The 16201-nt window shown below is 38.9% G+C and overlaps 1 protein-coding gene across 9 annotated transcripts in view; it reads right to left on the bottom strand.

Moving 5' to 3' along the window:
- LOC130911811 (zinc finger and SCAN domain-containing protein 2-like) overlaps positions 1–10387 on the bottom strand; it is a 98830-nt gene extending 88443 nt beyond the window's left edge. For 3 of the 9 annotated variants that reach the window (XM_057829407.1, XM_057829382.1, XM_057829424.1), the window contains exons 1-3: positions 10180–10387; positions 8650–8935; positions 1777–2196 (exon numbers count right to left, since the gene is read on the bottom strand). In XM_057829407.1, coding sequence (XP_057685390.1) covers positions 1777–2196; positions 8650–8857 — 628 coding nt within the window. In that variant the 5' untranslated portion in view covers positions 8858–8935; positions 10180–10387. The other 6 variants (XM_057829397.1, XM_057829414.1, XM_057829441.1 and 3 more) reach the window with 6 other exon arrangements.
- Between the last annotated feature and the right edge of the window lie 5814 nt (positions 10388–16201).

Genomic DNA, 16201 nt, shown 5'->3' with positions numbered 1-16201 from the left:
TCTTTTACCACAAAGTGTGCAGACTAGTGCTCCAACGATTAACTCGTGTATTCATTAGAAAAAAATATTCGGATTTTATTGCTTCGAGTATTCGTTTAATTGAAGTAGCGTTGTAATGGTTTATTTTGAAAGTGTTTGCATTTAGTTTTATTGATTAGGATTTATACACTGCCCTCTGGTCTGCCTAATTTCACATGGCTGAATCCAACTGCTCCCTGTCAAGACCAACATAAGATAAGTTTTTGTTTGAGATAATGTTTTTTATGCATTCATAATTTAGTTTATAGGCATATTTAGCCATTTTTTGTAGGAATATGTGAACCATTTGTTAAGAGCATTGTAAAAAAAACGTTAGCATTTTATAGCATTTAATAGAGCTGGGAATCTTTGGGCACCTAACGATTCGATAACGATTACGATTCAGAGGCTCCAATTCGATTATAAAACGATTATTGATGCACCCCCTCCTCCTTTTTTTTTCTTTTTTAAGTTAAATGTTTTGTACATTAGTTCCAAAATTGTTCAAAAATCCCATCAGGCTAAACCAAACTACTATTTCAGTATCAAGTCAACATATAGCAATAAACAAATATACAAAAATAACAGTAAATAAAAAACTCCAGTCCCCATTCTGTAACAGCAGCTTTAAACTACATTCAATTAATTTAATGTTGTGAATCAACTGTTAAAGTTGTTAAAATTGCTCCCGTTATTCCATAATTTCCCTTTTGTCTACTTTCGACATGTGAACGTTTTAAAACTATTTTAAAGATAGATTCAAGTCAATATTTTACCGATTTAGGAGTATTTTGGATAAAAAGTTAATTAGGTTTGCTTGGAAGGTTCGCTACAACAGCCTTGCTGGGAAGTGTACTGCTTTAAGATGGCGGCCGTTTACTAACAACCGCATCTAGCTTATTGTAGATGTGCTGCTCACGCTACCGAATCAATCGTGCATCTAGTCCCAAATAAATGATATCTACCATTACATTATGCGGATGACGTACTTTATAGCAGCTTTTCGGCAGCAGTCAGGTATATTGTTGTGTTTTTTTTTTTATCTCGTGGCATGAGTTGAGCTAGAGCCGTGAGTTGAGCATTGGCATTACCCGAGGGGCCGGGTAATGAGAAGCATGATGTTTAGCTACTCTCGCTCCGTTCCTCATTGACCACGCGGCGCGCTGAGTGTGTTGTACTTCCGCTTTACTTGGCATATTTCAATAATCGGAATTTGGATGTTTGTGAATCGTTCTCGAATCTTCCACGGCCACGAATAATCTAAGAATCGGAAATTTTGCACACCTCTAGCATTTAAGCTAGCGGACTTTTGCTATGTAAGTTAGCCAATTGTTCTTTTGCTGTACTTAGATCCGCATTTATTTTTTTATACCGTTTAAGGCTCAGCTCAGGTATTTTAGTTTTTCATGTTCCTTATACGATTACTCGATTATTCGAACTAGTTCATCAATTAATCGACTACTATAATAATCGATAGCTGCAGCCCTAGTGCAGACAAACTGTTTATCTCCAATGTGTGCTCCCATGTGTCTTTTTAATGCTTCCTTCCAAGAAAACCTTTTATCACAATATGTGCAGACGAAAGTCTTCTCTCCAGTATGTGTTTGTGTGTTTTTAAATTTCCCTTCTTGTTGAATCTTTTCACACAAAGCGTGCAGAGAAAAGGCTTTTCCTCAAGGAGTGTTTGCGTGTGTATGATTAAAAATTCCTTGGTAGTGAATGTTTTATCGCAATGTGAGCAGGAAAAATGTTTCACACCTGCGCATTCTTTTGAGTCTTTTTTCAGTGATGACTTGTTAAAGGATTTCGACACATCCGAGTCAACATCCTCCTCATCGGTGTCAAAGTCAGAAGAGTGGGACGTTACGTCATCAGTGTCCGAGAGTGGTGCTAAGAGGTCGTCCGGTTGCGATTGTCCCTCACCTTTTGTTCTCAGGTGTTGAAATGAGCTGTCCTTCGAAGGTTTCGCTGCTCCATTCCCTTTGCTGTGACCTTCATCATCATCTTCGCTTTTTACAGCGACAGGCATTGGAAACATGATTTCTTCTTCCTGTTTTTCTTCTTTAATGCTGGGGCTCTCTGGCTCCGCCTCCTGTTTGATGTACGCCATATTCGACTCCTCCTGTTTAACGTGGGGAGGATCATGCTTCTCTGGGTGAAGATCTTCCACTGTGACATCTGCGGGACACAGGATAAAAGTGGATGAAGTGGATTATTGATTATTATAGTGCATTAATTAGCAAAGGGACGAAATGTCATCCCACACTTTGTGGATTCTGTGCTGGGAAAGAATATTAACCCTTTAACACCGAACGTGTCAGCAGCGACGCGTTTATGCATATCGTCTTTGAAGCTTCATCGCACTGTAATTACGTCACCCACGTGCCACTGATTGGTCTCATTTGAAAGTGCGGAGGTTGATGTCCATACCAGTTTTTATTTTAAGTCAATCGACCAAGTAAAACGGGAGATGATGTCATTTGTAGAGCTGGGAATCTTTGGGCACCTAACAATTCGATTAGGATTCAGAGGCTCCGATTCGATTATAAAACGATTATTGATGCACCCCCCTCCCCTTTTTTTTTTTTAATTAATTTTTTTTTTTTTTTATGTTTTGTACATTAGTTCCAAATTTGTTCAAAAATCCTCTCAGGCTAAACCAAACTACTATTTCAGTATCAATTTAACATATAACAGTAAACAAACATACAAAAATAACAGTAAATAAAAAACTCCAGTCCCCATTCTGTATCAGCAACTTTAAACAACATTCAATTAATTTAATGTTGTGAATCAACTGTTACAGTTCTTAAAATTACTCCCGTTATTCCATAATTTCCCTTCTGTCTACTTTTGTCAAAGTTTTAAAACTATATCATCATTTAAAGATATTTAAGACGAGATTCTGCCGATTTAGGAGTATTTTAGATAAAAAGTTAATTAAGTGACAAAATGACACTTTGACACAATGAAAAGTAGTCTGTGTGCAGCTTATATAATAGTTAATTTAATTTCCCCTCAAAATATAGCCATTAATATCTAAACTGGCAACAAAAGTGAGTACACCGCAAGGGAACTACGTACAACCCTAAATGTCCAAATTGAGCACTGCTTGTCATTTTCCCTCCAAAATGTTATGTGACTCGTTACAGGAATGCTGTCAGTATTGCTGCAGATATTGAAGAGATGGGGGGTCAGCCTGTTAGTGCTCAGACCATAAGCCGTACTCTACATCAAATTGGTGTGCATGGCTGTCGCCCCAGGAGGAAGCCTCTTCTGAAGACTGTACACAAGAAAGTCCGCAAACAGTTTGCTGAAGACATGTCAACAAAGCACATGGATTACTGGAACCATGTCCTATGATCTGATGAGACGAAGATGAAGTTGTTTGGCTCCGATGGTCTCAAGCATGTGTGGCGGCAACCAGCTGAGGAGTACGACGATAAGTGTCATGCCTACAGTCAAGCATGGTTGTGGGAATGACCCCCCCCCCACCTTTTGAATCTCTGCAGCAATGCTGACAGCACTCCTGTAACGAGTCACATGACACTCCTGTAATCTTGTACATGTCAGCATGTCTTGTTTGGTAATATCGCCTCAAATTGAAGTTTTTAAAAACACCGATTGTCTCTTTGCAAATGAGGCAGACGCAGTTGTTGCGTGAAGCAATAGTCCAATTTCCACCTATCCTTGAAGCGTCGGCCGTCGCAGTCAACTTTTTTTGTTGATTGTTGCCATCTTAGAATATTGGGAGTAAAGGGTCACATGGGGTAATCTTGCTGCCGCCTTTTAGTGGGTAAATGAGGAGTGTGTAAACTGGTAGCAGCACTGCTGACCAATTAAGTCTGTGTGCGGGCCAGACGTTATTGATTTTATGACAGAGGCTGGGGGCCAGATGAAATTTGACCACGGCCCGCATTTGGCCCCCAGGCCGGACTTCGGACATGTCTGTCTTAAAGGGATAATAGATGATTAGAAAAACCATTTGCAATTATGTTGGCACAGCTCAACACAGTTTAGGTTGTTAGAGGAGCTCTAAAACTGACCTTCCTTTGAGCTAGTCGGGTAACTGGAGCATCACCTTTGTGGGTTTGATTAAACTCTCAAAATGGTCAAAAAAAGACAATTTTCATGTAAAACTCAACAATCTTTTCTTAGAAATGAAGGCTATTCCATAAGGGAAATTGCCATAAATTGAAGATTTCCTCTAACGCTGTGTACCACTCCCTTCAGAGAGCAGCACAAACAAGATCTAACCAGAGTAGAAAGAGAAGCAGGAGGCCCCGCTGCACAACCGAGCAAGAAGACAAGTACAAAAGAGTTTCTAGAGTCTAGCAGCTTCATTACATAGTACCCGTAAAACGCCAGTGCCAATGTCGACAGTGAAGAGGCGACTCCGGGATGATGGTTTTCAGGGCAGTATGGCAAAGGAAAAAGTTTATCTGAGACTCGATAATAAAAGGAAACAATTAATATGAGGAAAAGAACACAGACATTTGACAGAGGATGATTAGAAAAAAAGTTATGGACAGACGAATCAAAGTTTGAGGTGTCTGGACTTTGGATCAAAGAAAACATTTGTGACACACAAAGCAACTGAAAAGATGCTGGAAGAGTGCCTGATGTCATCTGTCAACAATGGTGAAGGTAATGTGATGAAAGATTTGTACAAGATCAACGGGATTTTAAATAAAGAAGGCTATCACAATATTTTGCCACACCACGCCATCCCCTATGGACAACGCTTGATTGGAGTCAATTTCATCCTACGACATCACAGTGACCCAAAGCACACCTCCAAATTATGAAAGAACTACGGCTGCAGCTATCGAATATTTTAGTAATCGAGTAATCGACTGAAAATTCTATCGATTAATCGAGTAATCGGATAAACCATATATTTTTAGGTGAAGAGCAATTATACATATACATGAGAAAACAAGACATTTAATCTAATCTTGAACCATTTTCAGTCAATCAATGTCTTTATTTTCGATGTATATTGTTGAAAACAGCCAACAATTGCATCTCAGATGTAACTAGAATAAAAAAAAAAAAAAGACTAATTCACTGCTTTCACTCAAAAAACTTTTAGATCTTATTAAAAAAAATCTATATACTGTATATATATATATATATATATATATATATCTTACCTAAAAATGCCGTTACGCTTGATAACACACATCACTTAAAAGTTAGGATTTTTTCCCCACGTGTTTCAATTGAATTTCTCTTTGTGTCAAGCCATTTTTATGTTCTAGTTAAGTTTTAACTTAGTCTAAAATGTAAGTCCTAATAGGATTTTGAGTTTTTGTAGTGTTCAAAATAAATGTATGATACAGGCTGTATTGGAGCACATTAGGGACCAGTGCTACTTGGTGTTTTATCCAGCAATGACTACTGAACTAAAATTGATAGTTGATAGCATTATTAAGTTTTTATTTTACACCCTCAACACTCCACAATGCTATGTTATGTTAAAGCCTGTAAGACATGTTAGCCACGCATTGACAGTGGTCATAATTAATAGAAACCTAGCCCTCAGCAGGGCTAACGTTACGTGAGCTAGTAGTGACAGTAACGTTAATCTTATTTATTAGCGCTTAGCGCTCTTTATTAGCGCATAGCGCCCTACTGCTTTAAGATGGCGGCTGTTTACTAACGCTGCCCAGACGCGGCCGAGTCAGTCATTTAGCATCTAGTTCAACATACATGTGATCTCTATGAGACGCATCAGACGCTACCTGCTACCAACGTAGCATCAGTGCGGGCTAGTATTTAGCAACGTCGGCGTCGTTTGTAGCAGCTGTAGTAAGTTTTTTTTTCTTCCTTCTTCTTCTTTCTCTCCGCACGTGACATCAGCGCGTTGTCCCGCATTAAAAATAGTCCGAGCAAAACGTGATGCTTAGAGCTGTCAAAATAAACGATTACTCGAGGTGAATTACACAGATCAGTTTTTAAACTCGAGTTACTCGAGTTGCTCGAGTATTCGTTTCAGCTCTATTTCTAACCTTCTCTATGTTTCGACGATATTTTCTATTCATTTTGCAACTCATTTGATAAATAATAGTGTGACTTCTCAAGGATAACACAAAATTGTCTGGATGACCCACAACTTTTGAACGGTAGTGTACATTTTGTATATTTCAGTTACCACGATTTGAGTGCTCAAAAATATTCAAGAAAAGTACGCCTTGTGTTTGGAGTGTTTCTTTTTTGGTTGGCTGTCTGTCTACAGAATAGCATCACTGACACACACAGCAACAACCAGGGGAACGGGTTAGCGGTGCTGCGCCAAGCCGCTGCTGGCTTTATTTTTGGGACATGAAAAATGGCGAATACTGTACTACTAAGCCTGTCGCAATATGCAATAATTCCATTTATCGCGCGGTATATAAAAATGAAGACTAATTTTCCTGTGGCGATTTATCGCTTCGTGTGCACGTGACGCACGCGCTTGCGGCAGATGTGTGGCAGACGTGTTTGACGGCGTGTTTAAAGTTCAGCTTCCTTGTGCCACTCTGTTTTATTGACTTCTGGGTATGTTCGTTTTATACATTTGAGTTTGAGTGACCGTCATTTAATGGATGGAGGCGGGCCGAGTGCACTGTCGGCTCAGAGCAATGAGCGAGCGGAATGAGGAAGAGGACGAACCAGTCTGCAAAATGTTTCTGGAGGTTGTTTCAACAAAGATGGCCAACAGAATAAATCTACATGCTAATTTGAAACACTATCATCACCTCCACTTTTCACTGCTTAGTAAGAAAACTGCATCGCAACAAGCGGAGCCTCCTTGTCACGTTAATTGACAATTAGAGGTATTCGCTTGATGTGAGAAATACAGACGACTAGAGCTGGGAATCTCTGGGCACCTAACGATTAGATTACGATTAGGATTCAGAGGCTCCGATTCGATTATAAAACGATTATTGATGCACCCCCCTTCTTTTTTTTTTCCTCTTTTTTTTTTTTTAATGTTTTGTACATTAGTTCCAAAATTGTTCAAAAATACTCTCAGGCTAAACCACACTACTATTTCAGTATCAAGTTAACATATAGCAGTAAACAAATATACAAAAATAACATTAAATAAAAAACTCCAGTCCCCATTCTGTATCAACAGCTTTAAACTACATTCAATTAATTTAATGTTGTGAATCAACCGTTAAATTTGTTAAAATTGCTCCCGTTATTCCATAATTTCCCTTTTGTCTACTTTTGACATGTGAAAGTTTTAAAACTATTTTAAAGATAGATTCAAGTCAATATTTTACCGATTTAGGAGTATTTTAGATAAAAAGTTAATTAGGTTTGCTTGGAAGGTTCGCTACAACAGCCTTGCAGGGAAGTGTACTGCTTTAAGATGGCGGCCGTTTATAACGCCCGCATCTAGCTTTTTGTAGATGTGCTGCTAACACTACCAAATCTATAATGCATCTAGTCCTATATAAATGATATCCACCGTAACATTATATGGATGTACATTGAAGCAGCTTTTCGGCAGCAGTCAGGTATGTTGTTGTGCGTTTTTTTTTTTATCTCGTTGCATGAGTTGAGCTAGAGCCGTGAGTTGAGCATTGGCATTACCCGAGGGGTCGGGTAATGGGAAGCATGATGTTTAGCTACTCTCGCTCCGTTCCGTCCCGAAGACCGCGCGGCGCGCTGAGTGTTGTGTACTTCCGCTTTACTTCGCATATTTCAATAATCGGAATTTGGATGTTTGTGAATCGTTCTCGAATCTTCCACGGCCGAATCGCGAATAATCTAAGAATCGGAAATTTTGCACACCTCTACAGACGACACCGCGCAAAATAGCGTTCCCTCACGGAAAGTGAAGTCCGCTACATTGCTGAAGAAATGAGAGAGTTTTACCTCTATTAAATGGTATTTGATACCTTTGGGAGCCAAATTTTTGTTACTGCTACTTAATTAGTCTATTTTTCTCTGTTGTTGTTGAAGTGCACTTACTGTTATTGCAACTTTATACCTATGTGCCTAAATGCTTCAGTTATTAAGTGCAATTTTATTTTTTTCTTGAAAAAAGACATTTATTATGTGTTTCTGTGCGGTATTAATAATGTTGTCTTTTACTTGAAAGAGGCAGGGTCTATTGTTTTTAGTTGTGATTTCTTAAAAGGTATTTTTTTAATTTAAAAGTAAACATTTATTGCGTTTAAATGGGTGTACATGATCTATTAATATATACTGTATTCTCACTGTGTTACTGTAAATCGGTTAAAAGGGGACGGGACTTGACAAGCATATGCTTCTCTCGTCAGCCCTTGTCTTATGTTCGTTTTTTCGGGTTGCTCATATTACATCTTGCAACTGTCAATGATACCGATGATGATGACAATAAATAAATAAACACAAAAAATATATTTTTTTGGGGGGGGGGGGGGGGGCGCAATAATATCGCATATCGCAATAATTTATGAGATAATTTATCGCCCACTAAAATTTGTTATCGCGACAGGCCTACGTACTACGGTATGATGGAAAATTTTAGTGGTTTTGAAACCGTGACGTTTTAATACCACGGTAAACCTTGAAACCGGTAACCGGCACATATCTAATCTGGAGTGTGTTATGTCATGTCGTCACTGTCCGAGAGCAACGCTAACAAACCGTAAGGTTGCGATCGTCCCTCTTCTTTGGTTGACAGGTGTTGAAATGAGCCATCGTTCGAAGGTTTCACTGCTCCGCTCTCTTTGCTTGGAACTTCGCTTTCTTCACTCTTCACATCGACAGTCATTGGAAACCTGGGGATTTCATCTTCCTGTTCCTCATTAATGTTGGGGGTCTCTGACTCCTCCTCCTGTTTGATGTACTCCATATCCGACTCCTCCTGTTTAACGTAGAGGGGATCGTGCTCCGGAGGGTGACGCTCTTAAACAGTGACGTCTGCGGGACACTGAAAATGGAAAAATATCACGTGACTGGTTAAAGTCAAGCTTTGCTCAGTTTCCCGCCGTGATTTTCATGTTGTATATTTTTTACCGACACTAAGGCCTTGTTCAAAATTTGATTTTTAGCCCATCCAAATTGTAAAAGCTGTTTCAAACTAGCGGCAGTCTAGTGTGAAGTGTTCAGCGACAACCCATTTATTGTATATTTGTAAAAGGACTTCTGTATTTTCAGAGCACCGCCGCACTGACGTCAACAACGCAACAAATAGATGAGGGCCAGGCGTACTTTTATCTGTGCTATAAGGCTGTTTTGGGAGAGGTATACAGGTAGTACCCAGGTTACAACTTGCACGACTTACGCGGTTTTGACTTCACAATTCCGGAGTCTCACGCGCCATTTTGTCACCAGTCTTCTTTTTTTTTTTTTTTTTTAATCACATAGACAGTACCTTATTGCTTATTGTACCTCGTATTATCTTATTTTTTACTTGGTTTGTAGTATTAATCTGGCCAGAAAAGCCTCGGCTGCCATAGACGGCAATAGACTTCCAATCAGTTTTAAGTGGGAGGATTGGCAGCTAATGAACTGCCAACTTCTCAGTTCAAATGGATTGGACGACGACTAGCTCATTGAAATTCACGCCAAAAGGCTGAAAATAGCTAGTTTTTTTCTGTAAAATATTCTTGAATGATTTCCTGACCCATGTATTGATAACTGTTGTATCGCCCTATCGTGAGATCATCGTTATCGTGAGCCTTGTATGGTAAGATATGGGAACTTTGCCCTAGTCACAATCACTGATCATATCAAAGCAAGTCTGATACTGCATAAAAAGTAAAACAACACGTCGTGATCTTACCCTCATTTTCTTTTGTTTTTCAGTTGCTCGTCATGGCCTGGATTTCTTCTCATCTTTCACGTCTCTACTCTTTAGCTTGGCGTTCTTACGTTGGCCTTCGGTCAGTAGTATTTTGTCGCATCGTTAAGAAACGTCGAAAAGCGTCTCATTCAATTAAATATAATCACTCTAATGTTAACTGAACGACCCAATCCACCATTTTAAAATGTTTTTACAAATGGCATAAAGCTAAGGCAATCGAAATGCGTATCACGTGTCTTGGCTAGCGAGCTAAGCTAAACAATACAATATTATGTCAGCCTGCAAAACTTCAACATTAAGCCAAACGACTTCCACAAAGCTTTAAGATGGGACGTTTTTGTCCAATAAATTCTTACTTAGATACTTACCCGATGAGAATACTTTGAAGGAGCTCGTTTGGTTACCAGAGGGGAACACAAAAGAACCGGAAGTCTCGGATAGGTCAAAAGAAAGCGCTTCCGGAGCAGTGATTCAATGAAAATATACGTCATCAGTTCGGAGCACGTTTTGAAGTTTTAGTTTCAAGTTGCCATCACTACTTCTATCTATGGCATAATTATTGGATGGTTAAATTAAACTATCACCCACCCCCCCAAAAAATAGTTTTTTAAATAATCGTAACCAGTGTTGTTAATCTTACTGAAAAAAAGTAATTAATTATAGTTACAAATTACTTCTCCCAAAAAGTAATTGCGTTAGTAACTCAATTACCTGAATGTAAGAGTAATTAGTTACTTGGCAAAGTAATTGGTGATAATTACTTTTTTTTTCCCTCAAAAAAAAAAAAAAAAAAAAACATTGGCCACACTATGTGAAGTTTTTTGTGAAGGTTTTTGGTACAATTGGCCCGAGCCCAATTCTTTACCCTAATTTACCCTTTACCCTGAATCAACTGTTAAAAGTTGTTAAAATTGCTCCCATTATTGCATTTGTTCCCTTCTCTCTACTTTCGACATATGAAAGTTTTAAAACTGTTTCATCATTTAAAGATAGATTCAAGTCAAGATTTTGCCGATTTAGAAGTATTTTAGATAAAAAGTTACTTAGGTTCGCTAGGAAGGTTCTCTACAACAGAGCCGTCCTAAAAAGTCTACTGCTTTAAGATGGCGGCTGTCTACTAACGCATTTAGTGCCATGCAGTGTTGTTAATTTTACTTTAAAAAAAAGTAATTAATTACAGTTACAAATTATTTCTCCCAAAAAGTAATTGCGTTAGTAACTCAGTTACCTGAATGTAAGAGTAATTAGTTACTTGGCAAAATAACTAGTGATATTTTTTTTTCCCTCCAAAAAAAAAAAAAAAAAAAAACAGGTCACACAATGTGAAGCTTAAAGGGCTTGGGGGACAATTGGCCCAAGCCCAATTCTTTACCCTCCACTTGACTAGACACAAGGGTATTGCGATAACTAGCTAGTAACCTTTGCTATGTGTGGAAGTCATTTAAAGTTGTGAATCAATAGTTAAAGTTGTTAAAATTTCTCCCGTTATTGCATTAGTTCCCTTCTGTCTACTTTAAACATGTGTAAGTTTTAAAACTGTTTCATCATTTAAAGATAGATTTAAGTTAAGATTTTGCCGATTTAGGAGCATTTTAGATTTAAAAAAATTACTTAGGTTCGCTAGGAAGGATCTCTACATCAGGGCCTTCCTGAGAGGTCTACTGCTTTAAGATGGCGGCTGTTTACAAACGCATGTAGTCCTTAAAACATGTTGGCAATGCAGCAGTGTCTGTCATACGCATCTAGATCTATAATATGATATCTACCGTGTCATGTGGGCGTAGTTTGTCGGCTATGGCTGCAGTCAGGTATTATTGGAGCCATCTAGCATCGCGGTTGCAACGGCGTCTTCCCCACTCCTGCTCTGCTCTCGTCCCCGTGAGTCCGTCTCTCAGACTTTTTTTTATTCAACCAACTTAGTAACGCATAGTAACGCACGCCTTTCCCGCCTCAGTAACGGTAACGGCGTTGCCAAGATGAGAAAAGTAATTAATTAGATTACTCATTACTGAAAAAAATAACGCCGTTAGTAACGCCGTTATATTGTAACGCCGTTATTAACAACACTGATCGTAACACGTACATTTTTGTTGTTGTTGTAACACGTACATAACCCAGTTATCCCTCGAGAGAAAATGGCGTCAGTTTGCGCAAGCGCAAAAGGAGAGAGAGGGGGAAGGGGGCTTTCAATGGCGTACCGCAAGCATCACGTCACTTCCGCTCATTAATATTCATGACATTAGCTACTGTTGCTAACTAAGGACAGGTCACCGTTTGTCCCTAATAGGAAATGGAAATCGTGTACGAAGGAGATGATTACAGCGCTAAACCTACCAATTCTCTCCGAAAATGATGTGCCTGGTGCCAAATTCACTGGCAAAGATGTGGAAGAACATAAAAATGTTCAGTTATAGAGATGGCTTTAGTGTCGAAGGCTGAAAAAGACGGGAAAAAAACGAGCCGACCTAAGCATAGCTTTAGCTTTTTTATCGACGCGACTGACAATGACATTCTCCTGTTTCAACAAGCTATCCTTTACCATCAGCCCTCTCTTTCTTATATATCCTCTGGTTGTCCTACGTCTCTTACCGTTCTTGGGGGTAATTTAGTTAGCTTTGTGTAGCGATCGCAAATGCTACTCAGTGACAGCCAACGAACACTTTTAATTTTTTCATGACACTTCCCCCTTACTAATGTTTTTTTTATATATATAACAGAAACGGTAACAGTGGCAGTCAGATACCATTGTAATTCTTTTCAGGTCATTCATTGTCAGACAGAAGCAGTACGGCACAACGTTACGCTAAAAAAATAAGTTAAAAATATAAAAATGGCTTACCTCTTTGTCCTCTGAAAGACCATGCCAACATAATGCTTACTGCATATGAAATGTGAATGGATTCACCGAGCTGGTGTTAAAGTCCGCGCAAGTTGATTCGGTCTTCACATTTTTACCTCCCGCGTTTTTGGTTTCCGGAAACGTATGAAGAAAACATCCTTCGTGTGTCGTAATGTCTAGAGTCGTTTCTACAAGTTTCAAAAAAGCAATGCGTGATCGGCATGTTCTTTTTTGAATGATTACCGGCGAAAAGTAGCACTAATTGCGTTGTGTCTATGCGAAGGCGGGTCTATAATGTCCCACTTCGGCTTTACTTCCGCTTTACGATGCGACGTCACGGTCTAAAAATAGCCTGCGTACGGTACGCCATTGCATTGTGTGGCAAAATATTCAGATTTCTATCACGTATTTACAGTGGAAAAAGCAATTCCTAATTTCATTTCCCTTGAGCCTCTTTTGTGGAAAAAAAAAATATAGCAATGATTTTGCACGTTCTTTTTCCCCCCCAGACCAATTCAATAGTCTTCACACCTTACCTTTTTATTTGGATGAGTTGGGTTAGTAAAATTTATCACGATGGCACCCCTGTGCCTGAAGACACAGTTTGAAGTAGGTAACCAAAGGAAGTGCACTGTCCAACTATTGGAATATGTATGTCGCTGCCCATTACGGTATGTCATAAAGTATCCAATAGGATTTTCTCAATCATTGAGTCTTTACGAGAACCTCATTGTAGAGGATGGTGTCACAAGAAGATCTTCTTCCTCCAAAAGGGAATTTCACAACTTGTGTTGAATCGGCGAATGGGCAGCAAGTTCAATTTCAATTTTCGGGTTCATGACTTTTTCTTCTTCACCGTTATCAATTTGCCTCCCTATCATGATTTAAATCAGCGAATGGGAAGCCACTCTTGGGGGCTCCTTCTCTTGCTGTTCAGGCTTTTCCAAATCTTTCTTACTGCTTTTGGCAATTTATTTACTTTAGGGCTGTCAAACGATTAAAAGTTTTAATCGAGTTAATTACAGCTTGAAAATGAATCATAATTAATCGCAATTCAAATCATCTATAAAAAATGCCATATTTTTCTGTAAATCATTGTTGGAATGGAAAGATACGACACAAGACGGATATATACATTCAACATACGGTACATAAGTACTGTATTTGTTTATTATAACAATAAATCAACAAGATGGCATTAACATTATTAACATTCTGTGAAAGTGATCCATGGATAGAAAGGCTTGTAGCTCTTAAAAGATAAATGTTAGTACAAGTTATAGAAATTTTATATTAAAACCTCTCTTAATGTTTTCGTTTTAATAAAATTTGTAAGATTTTCAATCAAAAAATAAACTAGTAGCCCGCCATTGTTGATGTCAATAATTACACAATGCTCATGGGTTGCACCCAAGCGCCAGCAGAGGCAAAACTCCAATATACACAAGTAACAAGTGGAGATTCCACTGTGTTGTCATTTTAATCTGTTTGAGGGGGGCATGTGCGTTCATTGCGTCAAATATTTTGACATGATTGATTAATTACCGCCCTTTAACGCGATAATTTTGACAGCCCTACTTTATACATTTTTATTACATTGATGCTGCTCCTCCTTTTGTTGTCGCTCAATTTCCATTGTAATTTCAATTTCAGGGAAGACTTTAGTCTACTGCATTGTAATATTTTCCAATCTGATTATAGAATGACTTGACCTTTTTATTATTCTTATAATAATTAAACATTTTTGTTCATTGCCGATTTCCTTTTTTTGTGAACAAACTTTAAAGCTATTGTCTTTTGTATAAATATGTAACCTTCATGAAGTTGGCCCACTAAATGTTGATCATACAAATGCAGGCGACGCAGAAGACCGTTTCAAGGCGGTCTGTCCAACTTTTGATGCCGCACAGAGATTTCTTGCCTCGGGTAGAAACCAGCAAGCTGTGGTGGCTAGCTTAAAACTGGCGCTGAGCACAGTGTCCAGCATTTTGTCCGTGGTCTGCAAAGCGTTGTAGACAGCCCTCCAGCCCGATTTTTTTGCCGTGTCCTACAACCAGCCAGTGGAAGGCCATCGCAGATTCTGGTGGCTATGGAACTTCCCAAAATGCGTTACAAGCCTTGATGGTAAACACGTTATCATAAAAACACTGAGGCACTCTCAATCAGTGATGATGTATCGCGTGTGAACAGTCCGTTGTTGAAAATTAAACATCGAAACAACACTTTTGACACCAAACCTGTGCTTTATTCCTAATGTAATTGACGTGTGAAATGTAAATAAGTCACAGACTCACAGCAAACCTATGTACACAATAAATGATGAAGTTCACCAACCAAAAATATAACAAAGTGATAAAAAGCTGGCAGTTTTTGGGCGGCTGGGTCACCGCTTCGGGTGGCCATTTGCTTCCGAACACACACATGCTGGTCTCGGTGGTTCTTCCATTTTTGTATGCGATCGCTGACCTTGCCATTTGGCAATCTTTACAATGTCTTTGACGAGACATTGTAGAAGTGTCGTACTTGCTCTTCAATAATACTCCTGTCGGCTTGGTCCAGTTTTGCTTGTAGCAAAACAATGTTTGAAAATGGCAGTTATTTCGTGCTGAAACAGAAACAACAGTCTGAGCAGACCAATCAAAGTCCATTTCCGCCACGTCAACACACGTTGACGCCAAGTCAGAAAATATGAAGGAACACGAGCGGCTACAGTGGAGGGTCGTAAATCGGGTCTTCATTGACGGCGCAGGTCTGCTGCGGAAGCATAACTCGGCCTTAAAGGGAACCTCGGACTTAAAGACTTGTAGGCTCTAATAAGCCACAATTGTTCTCTTTGACTAAAATATGTCATTAGAAACCCATACTATTGCCATTAATTTAAAAATCTGGAATATTTAGTACATGTTTTGACCTACGGAGGGCGCCATGTTTTATACGCGCAATGCACGCTCGGGTGAGGACGCGGGTGGACTGGACTGCGCGAATAGCTGTGCTAGCAAGCCAAACTAGTATGACGACTGGCATGATTTTGTCACGTTCTGCTGCTGGTCAGATTGTTCTGCATACCTGTCGACCCGAGGCCATTGGCAATCTTACAAATAGTGACGTATGCCCTTACAAATTGGTGAAACAAAAATAAAACTCAATGTTTAAAATAATATGAATTTATTGGTAATATTGTCACATATAACCTGGTGCAATCAAGGAACAATCAATATCTTCAGTTACATCATTACTACTAAAATTTAACAGTGAATTTTGTAATAATTGTATGTAGCACTTTTGGCAATTTCTATCATGTCTTGATGGATGCACTTCAGCTCGCAATTCATTTAGACTTGAAGGTAGTTCGTTAGCGTGTCCAATTATAAATTAAAACGGTCAATTGATAAAATTAACTTAACGATGCAATTTTTGAGTCAAAGAACATTTCTATTGCTAATTCTGCTTCAAAATGGCGGCTGTTTATTAATGCCGCCGTCTGTTATTTCGCATGTAGTTCTATAAGCATGTGATATATCTAGTAGGGCTGTCAAAATTATCGTGTTAAC

This window comes from Corythoichthys intestinalis, chromosome 1, assembly GCF_030265065.1.
Source record: "Corythoichthys intestinalis isolate RoL2023-P3 chromosome 1, ASM3026506v1, whole genome shotgun sequence".
Classification (NCBI taxonomy): Eukaryota; Metazoa; Chordata; class Actinopteri; order Syngnathiformes; family Syngnathidae; genus Corythoichthys; species Corythoichthys intestinalis.
This window is presented reverse-complemented; position numbering and strand designations above follow the sequence as displayed.